At 42.2% G+C, this 23,295-nt stretch overlaps 1 protein-coding gene across 3 annotated transcripts in view; it reads left to right on the top strand.

Moving 5' to 3' along the window:
• Positions 1–16,088: 16,088 nt before the first annotated feature.
• Positions 16,089–23,295, top strand: part of LOC109471752 (dorsal root ganglia homeobox protein-like) — a 36,237-nt gene continuing 29,030 nt past the window's right edge. The window contains exons 1-2 of one of the 3 annotated variants that reach the window (XM_019771103.1): positions 16,089–16,364; positions 19,432–19,590. In XM_019771103.1, the coding sequence (XP_019626662.1) occupies positions 19,515–19,590 (76 nt within the window). In that variant the 5' untranslated portion in view covers positions 16,089–16,364; positions 19,432–19,514. Of the gene's footprint in view, positions 16,365–16,779; positions 16,869–19,431; positions 19,591–23,295 lie in introns of those variants that run through there. The other 2 variants (XM_019771105.1, XM_019771104.1) reach the window with 2 other exon arrangements.

Genomic DNA, 23,295 nt, shown 5'->3' on the forward strand with positions numbered 1-23,295 from the left:
CGTTACCCAACCCTCCCGACACCTCCACCCCCACACGCTACCCAACTCTCCCGACACCCCGACCCCCACGTTACCTAACCCTCCCGACACCCCCCGCGTTACCTAACCCTCCCGACATCCCCCACGTTACCCAACCCTCACATGGCGCACTCCCCCGAGAGACCCATCACTTATTGATGACGCCCCATTCAGAGTGGAAAAAGGTCAAGTCATCACACACAAGGCGATAATGAGAAAATAATCTGACAAGGTTCCGAGCCGCTGGGGGAGAATCGTGTTCACACCAGCTTCTCAATTTTTAATGAAGCTCATAATGGCCTGTAACATTATGTGGCTGTGTCTATTAGCTAGGCTCGGTTAGGTCCAGTTCGCGGGCTTCGGATCAACTCCCGTTTCTGTGGAACAGAGGAAGATTGCTATGTTTCTGTCCAATTTTTTTTATTTACATCTATCTACCTAAGAAGAAGAAGAAACTACCTACATCTCTCTCTTTCTACATGTATCTCTATCTAGATGTATCTCTCTATCTACATCTCTCTCTCCCTCTCTCTGTCTCTCTCCCTCTTTCTCTCTCTCTCTTTCTCTCTCTCTCTCTCTCTCCACCCATCCAGCCCCAGCCCCTACCACACACACACACACACACACACACACACACACACACACACACACGCACACGCACGCACGCACATACTCGCTATTTACATGTTCCGAAACTTACTTATGGAGGTAGGAAAAATATGAGTGTTTTAGGCCTATAAATAAATGGAATATACTGATGTCGATATACATTGTATTCAAGCCACCTGGACCGTTTTCAACAAGCAATGACAGAGAGAAATTTGATACGGTCGCAATGTCCAGTTTGCGGTGGGATTATCATATTGTCGTTCCGAAGGGAGATAGAAGTGAAAGTGACTTTATTTGGCAGATTGTGATGATCATGAATTAATATATTAACATTATAACTTAATTATCTGGTGTTGCAAGTCGGTCACGCGACATAGGACCTCCCGCCCACCGGACAACCACCGTTCAGCGACCAACATGGAAGTGATGTGACCGTTGCTTTTATAATAAAGGGTTAATGCTCGGTCCCGAGGTGAATATGTTGAGATAATCCCTAGTCAGGTGCAATAACCACCGAATAAACCACCGAGTGAGCGTAGCGTTAGTGTCTTGTCCCCTGCATAATGGTACAGTCCAAAAAGTGGTCGGTTATTCTAAAAACCGACTACTCTTTTATCATTACTAACCACTTATGATGTTACGGCGTGATAACTGATGGGAAATAGAGGCTTCTCATTGGTCGACGTCACCCGGCTATATGATTATGGGGTATAATGCACGATGTAAGACAACGTAACATATAAAGCGTATTCTTCATCTATTAAAGTAGTAGAGCGATCTGTGAAATCTTTAAGCGCTCAGTCTCTAGCACGAACAATGCGCCGTGCAGTTTCCGTATCACTTGTTCTCGGAAACATCCCTAAACACAAACATCGTGTCATTATGTTTACCGAAGGAAAACATTGTTTTTGCTCCGTTTCTTCCTCTTCTTCTTGTCCAAACAGTGACCTCTGACCTGACCAATGACATGATTTGTTGACGTCTGTTACCATGGTGACTGGTGTTGGGTTACATAATGTTGCAATTTCATCGTCTGCTCTGCTCCTGTCACCATGTACTAGTAGTACATGTATATGAATGTGTTTGAGTAAGAATTAACAGAGCAGACCATGTCCGAAGGTAAATATTATGCATTTGCTTTGAAAATGTTACTACTCTAGCTCTCCTTTAACTTTTCTAACAAAGACCAGGGGTAAGGTTTCCTGTTGCCATTACAAGTTTGGCTGTATATGTTTCATGCGAATGTTCTCGGAAATATTATTTTACGGATGGGCAGGCTGAATAGAGAGTACTTTGGGTGAAAGAAAAGAAGGATTGTAACGTTCACTTTCTAAATTAAATATGATAAACAAGAAAGGAAAGAAGGTAAGAGAGATAACAGATGTTATTAAGTAATCTTATTCCAGTATTAGGAATTTCGGCTACTGTTCCGAGTCACGTGACGTACACGGGTCATTGTCACATGATGATGCAATTGTTTCCCAAATCTCCCTGTAAGGCCACACCGACTTAATTTTATGGATGACATCCGCGCGCGCACTGATTTTCGCCTGTTCTCAAAAAAAAAGGCCGATTCATAAATTCCACAAAAAGCCAGCATGTGCCGGCTTGTCGTATACGTCGCTGTGTACAACCGCGAATTCACAATACCAGCTTTGTATTACTGTGGGTGGTTAAGTAGCATTTTTATTTTGGGCCGGAATTTATTTTCATTCGCCCGCGCGCACTAGTTTGGGGGTCTTCAGAAGACGCCATCCATAAGATTAAAACGGTGAGGCCTAAGTCTTGATTAGGAGAGAAGGTACTCACTGAGGCAGGCTGGGTCGGGCTTGAGTATTAGCATTTCTTCGGTCAAGTGAATATACAAAATAAATGAAGTGAATCATAATAAGCTGTGCTAATCGCATTGCCGTGACATTATTACGGATTGTCAGATGACAAAGATCCAGGGTTTTTCCGATAACCTGGAGTAGATGCGATTTTCTCCTTATTTCACAGCTTTATTCGCTAGAAAAACAAAGCCTAAGTGTGTGAGAGAACGGGTGCCGAACCGCGGGCTATCTTTACGCCAAATGACAAGATATGACCTTCCGGACGACTTTATCTGATCATTATTGCTGTTTCCGGGGCCGTTCTTTTTCTCCTCCACGCAAGAAAAATTGCTGTTGAAAGCCAGATCCCCTTTCACGCCGCCATGCAAGGCCGTAACTCAAGCTTCAGTGCAATTTATGTAATTAAATATTGCCTGTGAAGGCTGGCCGTATGGAACCAATCGTGTGGAAACCGTCAGAGTCAGGTTATGGCAATTCTTCACATGGAAAGGACAGAGTCTTGTTTTAAAGATCCTATTTACTGAAATATGGAAAATATTTGCTGCTACAAACTTATGGCTGCCCCATCCTTTCATTGTTTTAAACAAATTCTCTTTAGAATTACATAATAACGTGCTAATACGAGCAAAGAACGTCTCCGATTGTCCAGCACAGCTTCATCCTGACGGGCCGTTTCGGTCTCATTTGTTTCTAGAATTGTCTTAGAATTAACTGAATTTTAGTATGTATTTGTAGTAGTATGAAGACCTGACTGTGTTTGTAAAAAAAGCTTGACAATTCGGGCTGCAACTGGGCTGTATTTTCTACAGAATTGAATAAACCATTCTACTACAACTACTACTACTACTACTACTACTACTACTACTACTACCACTACTACTACTACTACCACTACTACTAACTGAAGGGAAAAATACACGTCAGAAAACGGTAGTAATCTAACCACAAGAGCGCTTCATGTTGGCCTATTGGGTTAAAAACAGAAATCAGGTTATCTCATTCTTTCTGCCCCGTGCGTGCGCTCGGCGGGCGAGGCAGTCCCCAGATATCAGAGTAATGTAGTGTAATTGCTGCCCCGGTGTCATTAATATGCATTACATCCTATTATTGTATTATATTCTTGTAGACCAGGTCGAGTTTATCGTGTAATGCACCCATCAATCAAGCTGGGTTTGTCGATAGCACGGTGTGAGGCGCCTGGTGCAACAAGACCACGCCAACTAACATGGGACAACTGCGTTCAGCACTGAAAATCTTGTCCACATATTTACAGACATCATCTTGTGTAGAGGGACAGGGCGCACTATCACTGGCTGTTCCCAGGGAACACATGGGGCAACTGGCTGTTCCCAAAGCTGGCCATCACACGGAACAGCTGACTAGCTGTCTCCAGGCTAGCGAATCAGCTGCTTAGAGTGGTCGGAAATATCTGGAACAGCCATTTGAAATTCATATTTGAATCTTACATCTTGTTGGTTCAGCAATATTTGTTTTTTTTCTCTCATATTCTGTTTGAAATACCGTAACAAACCTAGCGATCTGTTGCAGCTTTCTTTTGTTCTTTTTTTGTTGTTGTTGACCAAACAGCACAAGTCACTTCATACTTTAAGCTTTTAAATTCTCCGTCAACCTTTAAAATTAGTTCATTAAATCATGATAATCGTGCAATGCAATCGTGACATCTCGGTTCCTTGGTTTTTCCTTTTCATCACCCAGAAAGTTGGTTACCTAACGTCATTTTCCCAAGCTTTCAGTACGCCTGATGCTAGTCCGTTAAATTACCATGTAGGTACGGTTGTTTTATCCCTTCTGTAAATCTATTCCTGTCCGTAAAAAGAAACAGAACTCCGGCGTGGTATTCCCAGGGGACCACCAGCCGCAAATCAAACTGGCCTCATTTACGCTCCGCTAATTCAATCAGGGATGTTTAGTTAATTAATGGATTTGTTGATAGGCGAGGCGCTGCTGTGATGTATTAGAGCTGTCAGAAGAAAGCCGGTTGAACCCGGTGGGACTCTGTCTCACAGGACCCCGGCTCCTGGAGCGTACAGGGTGATGTTCAGACAGATTTGCGCTTCACTCTTAGTCTTACGTTCAGTGTCTGTTGAAAAAACATTCGTTTCCAGCAATTTCGGTGGAATGCTTCGTCGATTGGCACTCTCCTTTTTGAAGAAATACAAATGAAAAGAAAACTACTCTCCTCTTAACATCCGAAAACCCACAAATAAATTACAGAAAAGTGTCTTCCTCTGTCCTCAAAAAAGAAGTCAAACCCAGTAGTTTTTACTAGTAGTTTCTTAGTAGTTATCAGTAGTTCTATGTGTACTAATTGTCTGTTTTTTTTATACCAAATGTTTCTTCTGTTCCTGCAATTAGCCCTCGGGCACGAATTTGCAATAAAACAATTTATTTTTGAAGACCGTTTTCAGAATAGTAGTCATTTGAAAATTCTTAACATGTATCTGATCAGCGGATAAGTGCACAAAATGTTATGGATGTGAAGTGAACTAAAAAACAAAATGTAGTCATAACACACTAGACTAACTTGCTAATTCCACACATTAAGTCAATTCTTCTCCACTGCTTTTCTAAAATCTAAAGAAATATTGACAACACGGGCACCACAACAACTTGGACAGTCAGTGATACACAAGTCATGGATCCTAGCTTACATTCGTTTTAAATAACTGAATAAAGGGTTCAACATATGATCACAAAGCATTATGTAGAACAGATTATAGCATTGCCCCAGAGTCATAAATATATATCTAAGACAGAGATGTAGATTTTCTGCCATTCACAAAGCCGTTAAAAGTATATCCTGCATATCATTCTTGAAGATGATAATATTTACCAGCAGTATTGTACAAAATACCTACAGCGTACCAACTACTTAAAAATGATGCAATTCTCTTGTACTTACCCACAATCCTTCGCAGGAAAGCGTTCCTAGCAACCTTTATTAAAACTGCGCAGTAACAGGTCTCCCGTGCGCTAATTTAATACCCCGCTGCCTCTGATTAATTAAGTTATTCCTGGGTGACAAAGGGATCTGGTGAAGAATTACTCCCCGCACATAATGCGCGCCACAAAGACTTCAATACAGGAGAAATCTCGCCCCGGGCCGCAGCCATTCATTGAGATATCATCCTAAAATTGTTCTTTGTGGTCTTATCCACATGCCATGGGACGCTGGGAACTTGGGTGGAAGGATGTGTAGAGTTTTGAACATAGTTCTCGAAGTTCTTATGTGAATGGAGTTTTTTCTTTTGCCTGCAGAAATTTGCTTTAACCTATCATGCAAAGGACAGAAATGTTACGGAAATTGATGATATCTCGTTTACTTCGATGTGTTTTAGTTGCACAAAATGTTTTTGTGTCACAACAATAATCCCAAACTTAGGCCAGCCTTTCACATTTAAGAGATCCAATGACGTTATAAAAGTATGACCGTTATTGTAGAGTAATTCAAGTGAGTTAAATTGAGTTCATTGTCGCCTTCCAATATCTTGTAATGACGCGGCGATCCTTGGATCTACCCAACAAAGCTATTTTGAACAACGAGGTAGCTTTGACAGTCGTTACAACCATCGCAAGCCGCAATCCCGTACAATTAGAGGCACTATAAACACCTCTCGAACAAAGCGAGCTGTTCAGGCAAGAGTGTGGCGGTATTTGGAGAATTGCCGGCTCAGTCTCCAGTGTCACACCGTAATGGACTCTGCGGTAATACCTGAGGTTTTAATGGGCCCGCATGATGTTAAGAAACAATAAAACAAATAACTTAATCTTATAATGAATCAAGACGGTACGTGTCGGCCCTGATGCGCATTAGTGAAGGGGGAGGAGGATTCGCAGGTAAACCTATTTCCTAAGACCTCAGCAGATTATCTGTGGGGATAATGGAGGCAGATTACGGCTGTGGGGATGAGATCACTCTTATCTTTTCGAGGGGACAAAGGTGGAACGACAAGGAGTGATTTTATTTTAAAGGATGTTTGCTGGTTAGAACCTGACCGTTCTTGTCAGAAATATACCGACTCGTACTAAGCCGCACATTGGCCGTCTTGCCGCATCAAGGGCAATTATATAAAATGGTTTATTGGCTGAATTGATGCAGGGTTTACAATCAGATGATACAAATGGTAATAATACACATAATACACAAGATACATACATGTATTTGTTCCACGTTTTGTGGAACTGCCGCAGGGGTCTATGCGGCTGCCATTCGGCGCCACAAGCAAGGTGACCTCAACCGAAGTTAGGTACCCATTCACACCTGGGTGGAGTGAGGAAAGTCGTATAAAGTGCCTTTCCCAAGGACACAACGTCGGGCGCATGTTCAGACATGTCCCGGGTACAACTTGGAATCGAACCCGGGTCTCCCGGTTCATAGTCGAATGATCTACCACTACGCCACCCGACGCTACCATTGAGTCGCAGTGACTTGGGGGGAAGACCCTCATGAAGTGCTATCTCTCTATCACTTCAACTATTACAAATATAACCTCCGATATAAACACAAAGCAATTGAACAATTAATCAATCGCTTTATGCTCATGATTTTCACATGTTTGTCCCACATATTATTTTAGATCCGCTTTAAAACCAGAATTGTTTTTTTTCCAAGTTCCGTTCTCGGGTGAGCTCTGTCATATATAAGAGCAAGCAACATATCATAAGTTTATTATTTTTTTATTTTCCGTCATACAGGGTGGCCCACTCAGTGATGACACTGTTTTTCAATGGGGCCCTGTATTACACAAATAAACAAAATACATAAATGAGTTGATATTATTCTGCTTATAATCAAATGTTTCTACAGATATTTATTTGATTATTACTATTTCTATGTTTGAAATGAGTTGATATTATTATGGTTATAATCGCAATAATAATTCCAAAATGTTTCTACAGATAGAAATTATTTTTCTGTTTCTTTTTATGTGAAAGAATAAAAAAACAACAAAATACATCAAGTTACATGTACGTACAAACAATAACATTAGGATACAATAAATAATGATAATGACAATGATAATAAAGAAAACACAGCAAATAACCAATAACAGTAATACATGATAATAATGATAACAATATTTACCAATTCATAGTCTAGTCCAGTTTGTTGGTATGGAGGGGTCAGAGGTCAGGCCAAGTTTTGCAATTAAGTTTTTGATTTTAAAAGTGGACATGGACATGGACGGGCAGGTCTTTATAGCGTGTGGCAGACGGTTCCAGAGGATAGGGCCACATTCAAGGCGCACTAGAGGCAGTTTCAAGGATATGTTCTGACTGTGTCTGGCGGGATATCTGTGAGATTCGGAAGTCATCTGAAATCTATCAATGTATTCTGGAAGTTCATTGTTGACTGCCTTGTACATTGATTGTAGCAGGTGCAAGTTTCTCCGGGATGATGAAGTTTTCCAACAAAGGGTAGAGATAACTCACCATCGCCAACATGATGTGTTCATGGTAAACCAAGAATAAGTCTCACTGCCCGGTTCTGGAATTTTTGTATCACATCGCAGTTCAACGACATTATAAGAGTGTGTTGAGGCAGACATGGGATGGGATGCCGTAGGACTCCCAGTCTGGACGAGACAACATTACATAAGCGATAGGTACAACCCGCCGTACATATTTTTTGTCCGTACGCTTTTTGGGGGTCACGTTTTTTTTGAAAACGTGGAGGAGAAATGGCATGAGGAGTGGGAGGGCATACGTCAACGCACGTCACTCACACGGCTGCGCAAGGTGTCAATATGAGGTCTGCTCGCCACGCCTGCCCGTGCATCGCTCGTTGCGCAAGTGTTAAGCGAGGTGTACCTACGATGTCTAAGCAATTTTACCGTATGCAGACGGTACTTAACACGTGCTGCTTACGTACGGTACGCTCGTCGCCCGTACTGGAGCGGTGAATCCGCAGCCCAAACGCAGAGAAAGTTTTACATGTACTTAAAGCGCTGTGGCGTGTCTGCGTGTTCCTTAATCTGTTGGAAGTACGGAGGCGGTACTCACAACTTACGGATCACCCGAATTTGCCCACGTTTTTGCACGCAGTTGCACGTATGGCGGGTTGTGCCCCTCGCTATAACTTGTCAATGTCATGTTAAGCTAGGGTCAAGACAAACGCCAAGGTTTGGAGACAACTTCCAAAATGGTGCCAACTGTAGTCCCAAAGAGCATAGCTTTGCATTTGTTAACAATCAGATTCAGTTTATTCGCTTTCAACCATGTCTCAATATTGTAAAGAGCTTTGTTTACATCCGTGACTGTGACCGTGATGCGTAGAAGAGTGCAGTATCATCTGTATATAGTTCAGCATGTCTATGTAATACATACTTAGTGTCACTAACTAACTGAATGATTCTAATCAGCCATCGTTGTGGTAAGCGTTATTTGATTTACCAAAAGAATGTTAAAAATGAACGCATAATACTATCACGATAATAATTCCATAATGCAAGATTTCCACACATTTTTTTCCAGTGGTTGGTTTAGACCCATGCTGTACAGAGAGTTCAGCTAATCCAGTCTTATTTCATCGGGCCTAAAATGAGTCCAGGGTTCGTATATTTTAGTAAAGCTTGATAAAGACTTTCGGTTGCATAGTGGGTGTACATTACTCTATGTTTATTTCAATTTTCCATACATGATGCAAGAGATGATAAAACAATTGTAACTCTTTCTATATATTCTTCTACTGTGACAGTCTATCACTCATCACTCACGCAGCAGGCCACGTCCCGCCCAGAGTCGACGAAACTTCTCGTACTTTTTTCTGCCATTTGTTCTTGAATGAGATCGCTGGACTCCCCAGCTGTGAGTTCAGCACCAGGGACAGTTCCAGCACCAAGCCGGGCGGAGGTCGGCCTTCTTTGACCGTGACCCCCCTCCCCCCCACAGCATCGTCAGTAGCCAATAGCGACAATTATCGTCACCCATGCAATAACACGGGGAGGACGGACAAGGCGAGTTTGCTGTGGTTGGCCCGGGGCAGCGGGGTTAGGTACCATGGAGTCAGGTACCATTGGGTTAGTTACCATGGGGTTAGGTACCATGGGGTTAGGTACCATTGGGTTAGGTACCATGGGGTTAGGTACCATTAGGTTAGGTACCATGGGGTTAGGTACCATGGGGTTAGGTACCATGGAGGTAGGTACCATGGGGTAGGTACCATGGAGTCAGGTACCATGGGGTCAGGTACCATAGGTTTAAGTACCATGTAGTTAGGTACCATGAAGTCAGGTACCATGGGTTTAGGTACCATGTAGTTAGGTACCTTGGGGCTAGGTACCATGGGGTTAGCTACCATGGGGTTAGGTTCCATGGGGTTAGGTACAAACACACACACACACACACACACACACACAACACACACTCACACACACACACTCACACACACACACTCACACACACACACACACCATTTCCATTTCCCGTATACCTTTGCTCACAGTGATATCTGGCCAGGCGTCTCCAGTAGCCAATCAACCGTGCAGCTTAACAAGTTACCGATTCGTTATCTCATTGACCAGTTGCCATGGTCGCTGGGTTCTGGACTGAACAATAAATCAGATGAGGGAGATCGAAGCGTCCTGTCACGTCCACTATTCGTCACTTTATACCACCCGACTTCCCGCCTACCCTCAAACCGAAGAAAGTGTTGAAGATGAATATCATTTCATAATGACCTGTCCTACTACTTTAGATAGACAAAAATTAATGAAAATGATCACATGTAAAACTGGTAAACCTCTCAAAGACAAACATTTAGACATTTTCAATCTACTTATGTCCTGCCCCGACTCCATATCTACGTACATGTACTTGGGCCAATATATATGCAGTGCATTACAAAAGAGAGAAAGTATTGTAACAGATAGCAACGCCTAACTTACATCATGTCATACGCCATTCACGTTCATATTCCTGTAGTAATACTCGTAGTCTCTTAGAATAGACTTGATTGTATTGATCACATTATTATTGATGCCATACATTGTACCATGTACAACTGTCGAGCAATAAAGTTCATTCATTCATTCATTCATTCATTCATTCATTCATTCATTCATTCATTCATTCATTCATTCATTCATTCATTCATTCATTCATTCATTCATTCATTCATTCATTCATTCATTCATTCATTCATTCATTCATTCATTCATTCATTCATTCATTCATTCATTCATTCAAGCCTGAAAGACTGCATCTTCTATCAGTACATCGGTACAGAACATTGACAGTGGATTGGCCTCAAACCCCAAAGGTTCCTTATACCCATAGAACAAAGGCATGCTACTTGTGTGTGACGCAAACGCAGCTTTACATTAAACGCGCCCAGAGTCCCGTCTTTTCCAGTTGCATCGGGAGTACATCCAAACACAACCTTTTTTACACTCGTCATTCTTGTCGCATATCTATAAAACTGCAAACCAATCCTCCACGTCTTCTTGTTTCTCAGCACCGCCTTAACAAAAATTCCCGTATAGAATTATACCGCCCTTTAATAGCCAATTTAGGGAAGCACGCGGTGCGTAAGCACGCTTAATAGAAGGCCCGGCGTAATTAAGTGGTCATGGAGTGTGGCTCAAATAACTGTACAAAGGTCCCGCCGGCGGCAGGCTAGTCTCCGGGATCACAGGCAGCTTCCTATTGTTCACGTTCTTTACAGCGGTTTACTGTTTCCAATTTGGAGAAATTGGAGCCGTACATTTCGAACTGGCACATAAAAGCCAGGATTTTGTGAATCTGGCGTTTGGCCAAAGTAGGCTGGAAGTGAGATTTAAGATGGTTTTGTGTTCGATTGAACATGGTCAACATCTTAGTTGAAGATGGAAATGACGAAAGGAATTAAGTTAATTGTCTAGAAATGGACAGACGACAGTAGTGTGTGGTGTAAGAAGGATGTTATCTGGCACAACATTGTAATAACCACAACAACCAATGATGTCTTCATATACTTGCCTCGCATTAAATTAAAAATACTGTCCATTTTTCCTAGTATGCCTATGTTGTTGAGACTGTTGAGTTGTGACCAGGCGCGGTCCTGTGGTCTCTAGCGGGCCCAGCGCTTCTAAATTGGCGCAGACTTTAATAGATGATCGGCATGTAGGCGCACGGGGAGGCAACATGGCGGAACATGCCGGAAAATTAAGAAAGCGCTTTTCCATATTGGCTTTATGTCAATAATAATCCGGCTGGGTAAAATTGACAAGGGCATTGCTGCTCTATTGATTATATGTCACTTGACAGCCTGTAAGAAATCGATGAGGGTGAGCTTGTTCCGGGCCACTTCCCAGCACGAAAAATAACACAGCAGCTGACAATGCCGGTATGAGTTGTTTCAAAACTACGCAGTGGTACGGGTTTTATAATTCAGTACGGTAGAATAGAGAATAGTGACCAACACGTGAAAAGTCGACTACACAAGCTGAACCTTACTTTATGCTGTTCTTTAATAAAAACACACTGCCATCTTAACAGTAATGTGTTCTTTACGAAGATGCGTGGGTCCGCGTGTGGAATCGGACAGCAGAAAAATCGTATGGTTTCGGCGAGTCCAATAATTGTGGCAAGGCTCTTTGTTGTAGTTTTACCACCGATTTAATTTGCTGCAGCGGAATGTACAGGGATTGGCTTTTACGAGCCGATTTGGCGGCCCCCTCCCCCATTATCCCCGATTTGGTGCTCCAATCACGCCCGTAATGCTGCATGGCGTGATACATCCTGCAACATAATGCGGGGTCACAGGTGCAGCGATTTTGATAATCCTAATTCGGTTATGCTGAGAGGGTTTATATTATAACACGGGATAATTGAATAATCTCATTCGCTATCATCAATTATGATGGATGGTGTATTACATTAGCGATACGGCACGGCAGTGCGGTCGGATTCCTCCACTGTATTATCGGGTTTCTTCCACTGCACAGACCGGGCCGGGGTCCGCTTCTCTCTACCACAGACGGGCCTGCAGCACACGGGCGGCTGCACAGAACGGTTCGGACGGCAGGAGAAAGTCACTGTGTGCGGGCAAACACGAGCGTTGCATGTGGTAACCACGGACAGAAGTTTTGTCTTCCACTAAGTCCGAAAAGTAGACATTACTATAGCAAACAATACCAATCCACTAGGTGCTCAATCTAGCATGTTCGGATCCGGTATCCTCTGAGACATCACGCTTGACCCATCATGCAGACGCATATATACTTCTATCTTTCACAAAAGATATAATTCCATGAGCATAAGCAGATATTAATAAGTTCTCATTGAGCAAATAATGAGGCGTCATAATGATTGTTCAGTATGGGGTTGTTACATGAGGGCAGGCGGTTGTCCCGGTACCCAGGTGTTGGTAGGAACATGTCGTACCCGCCCGTACATTCGGTTTGAAATGGACGTTAAGTGGATTATATCCTTTCTGCTGCATCTTTGGTGGGTCGGGCTGCTCAGCAGCGAGTCGCCTCTAGTCTGCCGCCCATAAGGCATGTCGGGAACGAACCGTTTTGCCTTGAAGGCATCCAATGTAGTTTCAGGGCAGCAAAACTTGATTTTCAAATTCAATTTAATTTTCTGGTCTTTCTTTTCATGTAGTACGTTAAATCAACCCTGTCCCATTGCATCATATCTATGAAGCAAACAGGCGATGTCGCTGACGGAAAACGGCTGCTTGATTTGTATATATTTATGCCCCCCCCCCACCAAGATACAGCGTAGCTTGTTTTGGGGCTTTGGGCTTTTTCAAACACTTCAGGTAAGAAATGATGTGCTACGAAATGACAACTAGAGAAGTAACTTTTGCAAAGCAAATGCATAATGTTTACCTTCGGACATGGTCTGCTCTGTTACTTCTTACTTTATTTATTTATTTATTTATTCATCTCAAACACATTCACATACATGTACTACTAGTATATGGTGACAGGAGCAGAGCAGACCGTTAAATTGTAACATTATGTAACCAGCACCAGTCACCATGGTGACAGACGTCAACAAATCATGTCATTGGTCAGGTTAGAGGTCACTGTTTCGAGAAGAAGAAGAGGAAGAAACTGAGTAAAAACAATATGTTTTCCTTCGGTAAACATAATAAATGTCAACATCAGACAGATTTCCTAATCCAGATATTTTCTCATCCCACTCTGAAATTGCATTAGATGTCTTTAAAGATTTCTGCACGGAAAATGTTTATTTCGGTGTCCAATTGTCTCCCATTTGTTAACATATATACTGATGTACCCCTGATTCAATAGTTGTAAAGTTTTTAACTACTTCAGGAAAACGAACTACATGACTGACGTTATTACCAATTATTATGATTACCGAAGGAAAACATATTGTTTTACTCAGTTTCTTCCTCTTCTTCTTCTTCTCCAAACAGTGACCTCTGACCTGACCAATGACATGATTTGTTGACGTCTGTCACCATGGTGACTGGTGTTGGTTACATAATGTCTGCTCTGCTCCTGTCACCATATACTAGTAGTACATGTATGTGAATGTGTTTGAGATGAATGAATGAATAAATAAACAAATAAAGTAAGTAAGTAAGTAAGAATTATCAGAGCAGACCATGTCCGAAGGTAAACATTATGCATTTGCTTTGCAAATGTTATTTCTCTAGTTTATACATGAATATGTAACTAATTCTGAGTTTGAGATATCAAGAGACTGGAAAGAGGAGACAAAGAGAAATGTGTAGACAACATGCATATACTTAATAAAGCAAATGTAAAGAAGCAATGGCTAGTCTGGTGTGGCGTCTGTAATTTGAAAAGCAAGCAAACAAATAGATAAGCAGACAAAACACTGACATACAAGGAAATTGTCACGAAAAGGGTAACAAATGGAAAGATCCATGACAATATTAGCTTGCCAACGTTACGTTTGGCTTCTTTGTATGTAAAGTGTATGTTTACGGTTTGTTTTGTGTATTTTGGGGTCACTATGGCTATCATTGGTTTTTAAAGTATTAAACAAATGGACAAAATATATGTAGGAAATATGGGCCAGGATCATAACTGTTCACTCTTGTCCACTGGCATTGCAGAGACAAAACAAAACTCGGAACCGGAGCTTTACTATATCTAATTACTATTACTACGTGTAAATAAACAAAGGCACGTGTACAGTATGTGTGTACTCAATGTAGCATAACACATACGTAAGTGGCATATGATTATATCATGTCCAGACTGTTCAAGAATTCCCGTTACTTCAGCATGGTGCCGGTGTGATGTCTTAGACTTAGGTCTACCTGAAATAGCCGTGCCTTAAAGTACCAGAGTTATTAACCAAGGATTGAAGTGTTCAAAAACTCATTCTTTCCTATAAGTATCGCAAAGTGGAACTCACTGTCACCAACTACAGTAGGGGCATTGTCATTAGATAGCTTTAAACAATGTCTAGAGTTAGAAGTTCAAGGGTTAGGTGTAACAAGTCGATCGGTGTAATATAGCCAGCTGCCGCCGCGCCGCGTGCCTGCGAAGCTGGTTTGTTACGCCAAAAGGCGGTTATACCGGCTATACAGATACAGATACAGGTACACGCGCCATACAACCGACAACGTTGTCGGTAGTTAATTAAGAACTATTTGTGACAGATGGTGAGCGTCACCGTCTGCACTATAATAACAATCAGTGGAAATGATAGAAAATTCAAAACATCAAATACAGAGAAACACCTCGGCATGCTCAAAGCGAAAAAGATCGAAGACCGTAAGCACATTTAAAAGTAGATTGGTGATTGGGTAAGGGATGATGCAGTGTCGTACATCAATTAGACCGATTATTTGTCATTCCGCAGTGCCCGGTCTACTTTATTATCTACCCCATACATCCTGGTTTCAGTCTATCTAACAAACGGTACCTTTCTGGCTGTGGGGAAGTCATAGAAGCTCAGAGGAAGAGTACACCCTTCAGTTCCTGAGCTCCTACGGCGCTTGCAGTTGGCCCCGGTAGACTATAATGTATCATCAGAACAAATAGAGACGCCCCGTGTATTATTAGTCTCCCGTCCCCGACAATGATTAGTGGTGATGAATTCGCCATGTTTCCGCTTGGTTACAGCCGCTCTGGTCGCTGCCGTGGAAAAGCCTCCACCGTGTTCCTCTGGTGAGGGATGAAATACGACAATGTAAGCAGTACTTTTCTTCACGCGCGCCGCAGACACGATTACCGCATTGTAAGCCATTCTTCCCTTCACGCTGCTGACTGAACCCAGTACAAATAACCTGGCTGGAAACAAGATTAATACCTCCGGCTCGCAAAAGTCATTACTTATACGAAATGTTCGATGAAACTTAATACGATTATGACTTTTCAGTTTTCATTACAAATTGAGTTTCGCAGTAACGACCTTGCCTCGCCTTGGGCGTGATGGCTTAGTGGCATTGCAGGCCCATTATGTTTCTAAATAAGGAGCTCATGATATTGCAATATTTATAATATCATGACATAATTACAAGGTGTCTATAATTGTGTTTGAGCCTCATTAAACAATTAATCCGCGGCAGGTATTATGTGGGATGGCTGCCCCCGTGACTGTTCTTCCGAACATAAGCAATATTGACAGCGGATCGCTTTACTCGAGCCGCTTTCATTTGTACGGGGACCAGCAGGTAGCTGTGCCGGCAGACTGCGGGACGATTCTAATCTGGGAACAAGGTCGGTCTCCTCTCACCATCAATCAGACTACCAGTCTGGGGAACTGTCAGAACAAGGCCTGGAGGGGGCGAGACTGGAGCCGAGGGTTAACTCTGTGGGTGAGGTACGTTCAGTAGTTTTCACCGTGCGCCGATCGAACGGTCGCCGGGATTGATCGGCACATCGGCCCGTAACAACAGCCCACCCATCTCCGCACGCTGACCCGGAAAGAACCCTACACGTGCAGGTAATCACCCTTGTAATGTTGCCTGTGATACTTTCACACCGTCCATTGCCAAGGTATGTAGAGATCCCCCACCCCCTCTTCCCTGTTGTCTCTCACCAGAGTGGTTTGAAATCATCTCCCAGTATGGAGTCGAGCGGGCCGCTGCGCCACTGGGCTTTCTTGTAAATATTTGATTACAAACTTTGCTGATCGTCCAATATATCTATTTTAAGGCGGCCCAAATAATGCCATTTCGATAGGCCCGTGCCACAAGTGACAAATAAAATTTGGGTGATGAAATTATTGGTGCAGTCATTGGTTCGGATTGGAGTGGGAACCAATAGTCGGGCAGGTTCGGAGCGAGGGGGCTTAGAGAGAGTCTTTATCCGCGGTCCGCGGTCATTGTGAGGGCCAGCAGCGCACATCGCCCCACGGTACGTACTGGTCTCCCCGCCTGCTTCACACACACACTCCCGGTCTGCCTAAAGCACGGAATACCAGGGCTTGTGTGTAGGACACGGAAAGGTATGTAATTCTGATTAGCTGGTTTCTGTCTCTGATATTGCTCTAACAGATTGAAGCTGTAGAGATCAACGTGCTAGATAGAGCAAGTGTTCGGATTTACGTGAAATCGTACGTCTATTGTTCTTGACTATTGTGCCCGTTTAGACAATTCACATTATCCCTATACCTTCTTTCTGTTCAATACTAATATCGCTAATATTTGTCTAAGTCATCAGCCCTAGAAATGTGTGACATATCGTGCTTTTGCGAATTTGTTTTTTCCACGTTGTGCGGGTCCCAGGACACGTCTGCAATATTGTAGTCGGTGCCCGAGGCAGGGCAGGACCCGTAAGTCCCAGTTGATTAGCCAGTGACACGAGTTCGGCAGGGACCAGCTACAAGGGACACAATTAAAAGCGGAATTATTAACCGCTTAAAGGGGGGAGGCAGTATCATTTTTCATGACCGATCTATTTTGTGCAGCGAGGACATATGAAGACTAGGGCATCTTTTTACAATTGGGCAAGAGAACAAAATTCTCTCTATCTCTCTTTCAATCTCAAATATTTTTGTAGGTATTTTTGTACATATTAAATGTATACAGTAATACTTGATATTCTTGGCATCTAAGTTTCAGAAAATCTTTGCTGTAGTACTTGTTTGAAGTACAAGATTTTGAAGTTAGCTCCCATTTCAGATTCAAGCTCAGAAGAGGAGCAGTAAGGTCTGTAATTAGGTTTGGTGCATCCAAAAATTTTTCTGTGCACCTAAATTTTTAGGTTGGGTGCACCAGTGCACCTATTCCCAAAAATGAATTTCGAGCCCTGCCCAGATGAACATGTACACTTTAAACTTCCTGAAATCTTAAATCTTAAGCAATGTGTTCATGTTACTATAGCCTGTCGTTTCATTTTTGTCTATAGAAAGAGGCACATTTTGCCCCTGGTTATGGATAAAAGTACATCAATCATGGTGATGTATTATCGACTGCTTTGCAACAAAATATCTGGCAGACAATGTTTTCCGTCCAGGAAACTAACTACTTTGAGTTAGGCCAAAAAGCAGTTACTCAAGCAACTGGATATGATTTTGGATTTTCCAAAATCATATCCAGTTGCTTGAGTAACTGCTTTTTGGCGTATCGTTTTGCCTGGATGTCTAGCCTTCATCCACGTACTTTGTGTTAGGTCTATTTACTTCCATAACTTGACATCTACCGAAAAGTGGCAGCAAGATAAAATATGTATCTCATATCCGTTAAACACCGAAGGAGAGAGAGAAGTCTTTTTCAAGAAGAGCGCCTCAAACTTCATAATATGAATGATACCACAACGCCTGACACTGGCTAACCATAACAGAACAAACACACAATAGGATAATGTTGGAGAAAACATGTAAACGTTATAATCAACACAGTTGGGGATGTGACGTGTAAGGTTTGCTGCCATAACATTGCAGAACTGTATAAGGTTAGTTTCATTTCAAGTGGTCAATGTATGTAATGATCATGAATTTAGACATTATCAAAAAAAGAACGCATGTCGACAAATGTGTAAAAAAACATGCAATATTCTTTAGGTCGATAAGCCAGAAACGTCCCTGCACATGTTCAACTGGTACTGTTTGAATTGTCCATGAATAAGAGATCCCTTTGATTTGTTGTCTGTTTCTTATCACAGTTTTTGGTAAGTACTTTTTGATGATGATAATAACTTTCTAAGTATTTTCTATCTACTAGTTTTTATTTTTCTTGTTTTCATATTGTGGTAAACCTCCTGAAGGCAACTCTACGTTTTCCACACTCGACTTTGACTGTGGGTATCTTTAGGACTTGGCTTTATTTCATACTTGTGTCATTTGTTCTTGTGAATGTTTAAGTAACCAGGTAGTTCCAGGTAGTTCCTAAAGAGTTGCTGTAAACCAATTTGTTTGCAAGAGGTGCATTCTCTGTCGTTTTTAAAGAATGTTTAAATGTGGTCTTGTCGATGTCATACAGTTTAATATCAGCCAGTGGTTCCTTGTATCAGAAGGAGAGTCAGACATTCATCTCAAATTTAGCACTATTAACCTATGAAAGTCTGCCTTGTCTTCTGCCTTGTCATCTACAACAACAGGATCTAGAATAAGAGAAATGGTCCGGGACAAATGCATGTGATGCCATGTATTACCTGATCATGTAGAGGCACCGAAAGCAAGTTGCATATACTGAAATGTCACAACGTTTTTCATTGAAAAGTTTATTGCAAATTCGTGCCTGGGGGCTAATTGCAAATTACAAAACATAAGAGAACAATGAAACAGGGTATAAAATAACTAAGCCTACACGATAAAGGTAGCATAAAACTACAACTATGTCTAAAACTATGTCTGAAGGGTTTGACTTCTCTTCTGTAAACCATGGAAGATGTAATGTCCCACCTTTTCCAAAATTTGAGGGTTTTGGGAAGTTAAAAGAAGAATAGTTTGTCATTAAACGTACTGAATGCATAGAGATGCTAAAGATTACTATTAGATAAAGATTATAATAATGGTTTAATACTGTATAGCATATAAAGATGCTTATCCTATTGTACTTTTCCCGCAGTTACGTCGAGTACATGCGAGTAGTATTTGCGGCTGTGAGTTCTCGCCACCAAAGTCTCGCGAGTGTTTGGATCTGACGACAGGATGTACTGTTTCCACTACCCGCCATTCCCCAGCCCAGGACCGTTAGAGTACGACGCTGCCTGTGGAAGATTGCCGTGTAAGTACTGACTAACCATGTCGACATAGAGTTGTTTAGAGTTGTTTATTGCAAATTCATGCCCGAGGGCTAATTGCAAACAGACATTGACAAGAAAAATGTGATGAAATAAGACTATTTGCTAACATGAAGTTCTACGTGTACGATATACTTATCAAACCTACTATCTCTACTTAAATCTAATAACGTTGGTATACAAGTCATACAGGATAAACAGTAGATATGCCATATATGAACAGGAAAGAGGAACAAGGTAACTGCTATTCTATTCTATTAAACTATTCTTGCCATGCTATTAGGGGGTTTGACTTCTCAGGAGGCAGTGGGGGATGAATTGTCCGACTCTTTGAAAAATAAATGGGTTGGAAGACTTCAGCAATAATATAGTCTTTTGTTGTTTGTTGAGATATGAAAAACTTGGGGGAATATTGGCGACTTATTTGAATAACTTTTTTTTCTTTCAAAATCATAATGAGGACACTGACAGATAAAATGCATTTCATCTTCCACTGCTCCCTCTGTACAGTATTTACAGAATCTTTTGCTTACAGTCAGTTTCTAGTATTTTCCTCTCTCTATCTCTAATGTGTGAGCGCTTAGTCTCATAAGACTGGACCTTCTCCAACTTATGCCACTCATGGCAAGTAAGACTAGATCTTGGGAGCTTCTAGAAGAGTTACACATGTAAAGTTATATACCTAGCCGGAATAACACATGTTAGAAGTTGTCAAAGCTTCTCTAGGATGTAAAATGTTCCTCATTATTTGCCATATTTGCCTGAACCATGCCTTGCGACATAGAATACAACAAAGAGACGCAAGATGATAAGCTATGAATCCTCAAAGCTAGTACTTAGTATTGAAAAAAATGAATGTACCGAAACCTGTTTTCAAGGGGAAAGGAACTATAACTGGGCTTCTCCATCCCCTACAGTGTGCTCGCAGGGTCTTCTAGATTGTCACATGCTTCTTTCCCAGAACAACATCACTTTGGAATAAGCTACCCCGTGATTGTTTCCCTTTTGAGTATAACCTTAAACTTTTCAAGTCTAAGGTCAACAAATATCTGTCCTCACTGGCAGTACTGTAACCCAAAACATTTTGAGTGGCTCCTATGAGCCTTGTCTTGTGGTGACCTATGAAGTAAATAAATAAAAAAAAATGATCATTTCTGTCCATCAATAGCCAGATATAACCATTTGGGTTTTTTTTTACACTTATGATAGTCCCGGCTCAAATTGTGAGTACAAGTGTAACGTCAGGAATGCCCTTCTGACAAAGGTTTGCTCATTCAAAGGGTGGGTAGGGTGAGACTCTGCTGTCATGTGGACTAATATAGTAAGACCTAGGAGTTAATACTTTAACACCATCAGAACTGTCCCTGTTCTTTTGTAGATATATGCAGAGGTTGTTCTGATATATCCAAAGAATTATCAGCCTTATGAAGCAAGTTTAAACTGTAATTTCCAACACAACAAATTGGACTCACACAAATTTTTGCTCATTCCTTGACAAAGACAAATTTAGGTGAGTCCAATTTGTTGTGTTGGAAATTACAGTTTAAATTTGCTTCATAATGCTTTCTACCAACAGAAATTAACTTTCAAGATAATTCTCAGCCTTATTTTCTGATTTCGTTTTCTGTTGTTGAAAATTCTTTGAAGGAGGAGATGTGTGGAAAGCCTGCCCTGCGGTAGGCTATAGTCTCCCTCATCTGTCAGTGACGTGCGTGATCCTGCGTCCCAATTACATAATTAACCACTTGTCCTGCGGAGGCCCCGTGTGGACAACCCTACCACCGGATAAGCCACGTTACCGCTCTATTTCCCAGCTGACACCCAGACTTGATACAGAATCAGAAGACCCTAAAGCGACGGTCACAACTCGCCGTACGTGCTTCTGCGTGCTGTCTACGTGCAAAAACGTGGGCAAACGTACGGCATCCGTGCGTGGTGAGTACCGCCTCCGTACGGAATCCTACGGATTTGGGAGCACGCAGACACGCCGTAGAACCTTAAGTGCATGTAATACTTTTTCTACGTGCGGTCTGCGGATTTACCACACGTGCGTGCGAGTACGTGCGACCCGCGTGCCCCGTACAGCCTATGAGCGTGCAACGTACGGACTCCGTGAGTCTAACTTCACTATTCTCACGTGCAATTGCTGTACGGACAGCGCACGAAGCACGTCAGTGCCACGCACGGTGCTTGCGTCATCCGTGCTTACTCCTCACTTCCCAGTTGACCTGCTCAATGACCACGCAGAACACACGTGCACCATACTAGGTGCTCCGCACGTGCAACGCACGTGCAACGCACCTTATTTCTACAGTATATAAAGACGACTTGACGGGCGACTGCCAACTCGTCTCCAAGATGCCCAGGAAGGCTCAGAAGAAGTCTACCAGACAAGATCCAAAGAAACGGGCCGCGGAAGACACCAGGGCGGCTAGTGATGATGAAGTTAGCAGGAGGTGCACGCACTTACAACGTGCGAGTGAGTAAGGAAATCGTGCGCACGCCGCACGTGTAGGTACGGCCTGTACGCGGCAACGTGGCAATCGCACAGAGATCGTACGTTGTAAGCACGTACAACTCACTTACCACTTGCGCAACGTACGATGCACGCAACCGCTGACGGTCAGGCGTGTCGTGCAGACCACGTGCGTACACCTTGCGAGTGACGTACTCCCTCGGCCGGCCACCCTACGTTTGCAGAAAAAACGTAGCAGACGTAGCCACGACAAAAACGTACGGACAAAAAGCACGCACGGCGAGTTGTGACCGAGGCTTAAGTTCCTATAGGGCAGGGACCAGCATAAGGACATCCCATTGAAATCTATGCTAAAACTACTAGAAACAAGCACTTTAAAACACATTTACCTTTATTTTAAACCTCAAGTCTTTACCCCCACTGCAAAGCTGGATTTTCAGGTGTCTTTTGGTACAAATAGTGGAAGTTCGACTCCGGGGTTTTAATGAGCTATAGGCAAAATATTGAAATGATACCAGGATTTCACAAGTATTTAGAGGTCAATGACAGGTCAAACCATGGAAAAAGGTCACTTTTTTGGCCATATTTGAAAAATATACATTCTTCTGCTGTCATTCTTACCAGACAACTGGGCCTTTCTGAGCAAAATTTGCCAAGGAAAAAAAGTTATCTAAAAAAAATAAGTCCCAAAAAAATATCGTTCTGCGCATGGCGATTTGCTGTACAGTTTGATTGACACGTCAACAAGATGAAGACGTGTTTGAACCGGAAGTGCTCTCCGTGATGATTTCTGGGATACATGTTCACATTGAACGTGTCATTTTAATCAATACTTCAGCTTTCTTATAGATTAGCCATTGATCCACCGAAACAAGATTTGACGAAATTGTTTGTTTTATTTGTTTTAGAAATGCAAGTTAAATGCTATTTTGAGAACGCCTCCTCCAAAACGCCAATTTCTACCAGCCTGTGTCTCCAACTCTCACACAGCATAGCGAGATGCTGTGTATGTCGTCTTCCCAGGCCTGTGTTTTTGAAGCTATAAAGTACACATAACTTACCTGAGAAAACTATTTTATCACGTCTGAAACATGTCATGTGGTTTACTTGTATCCTATGTACTTCATTGTACATTTTGAGATGTTTTAATAGTTAGTTACATGAAGGTCTTTGCGACCATTTGCGTGCGTTTTAAAACTACACTAATGTTCCT

The sequence above is a fragment of the Branchiostoma belcheri genome, unplaced genomic scaffold (assembly GCF_001625305.1).
Source record: "Branchiostoma belcheri isolate BF01 breed outbred unplaced genomic scaffold, Haploidv18h27 scaffold258, whole genome shotgun sequence".
Taxonomy (NCBI): domain Eukaryota; kingdom Metazoa; phylum Chordata; class Leptocardii; order Amphioxiformes; family Branchiostomatidae; genus Branchiostoma; species Branchiostoma belcheri.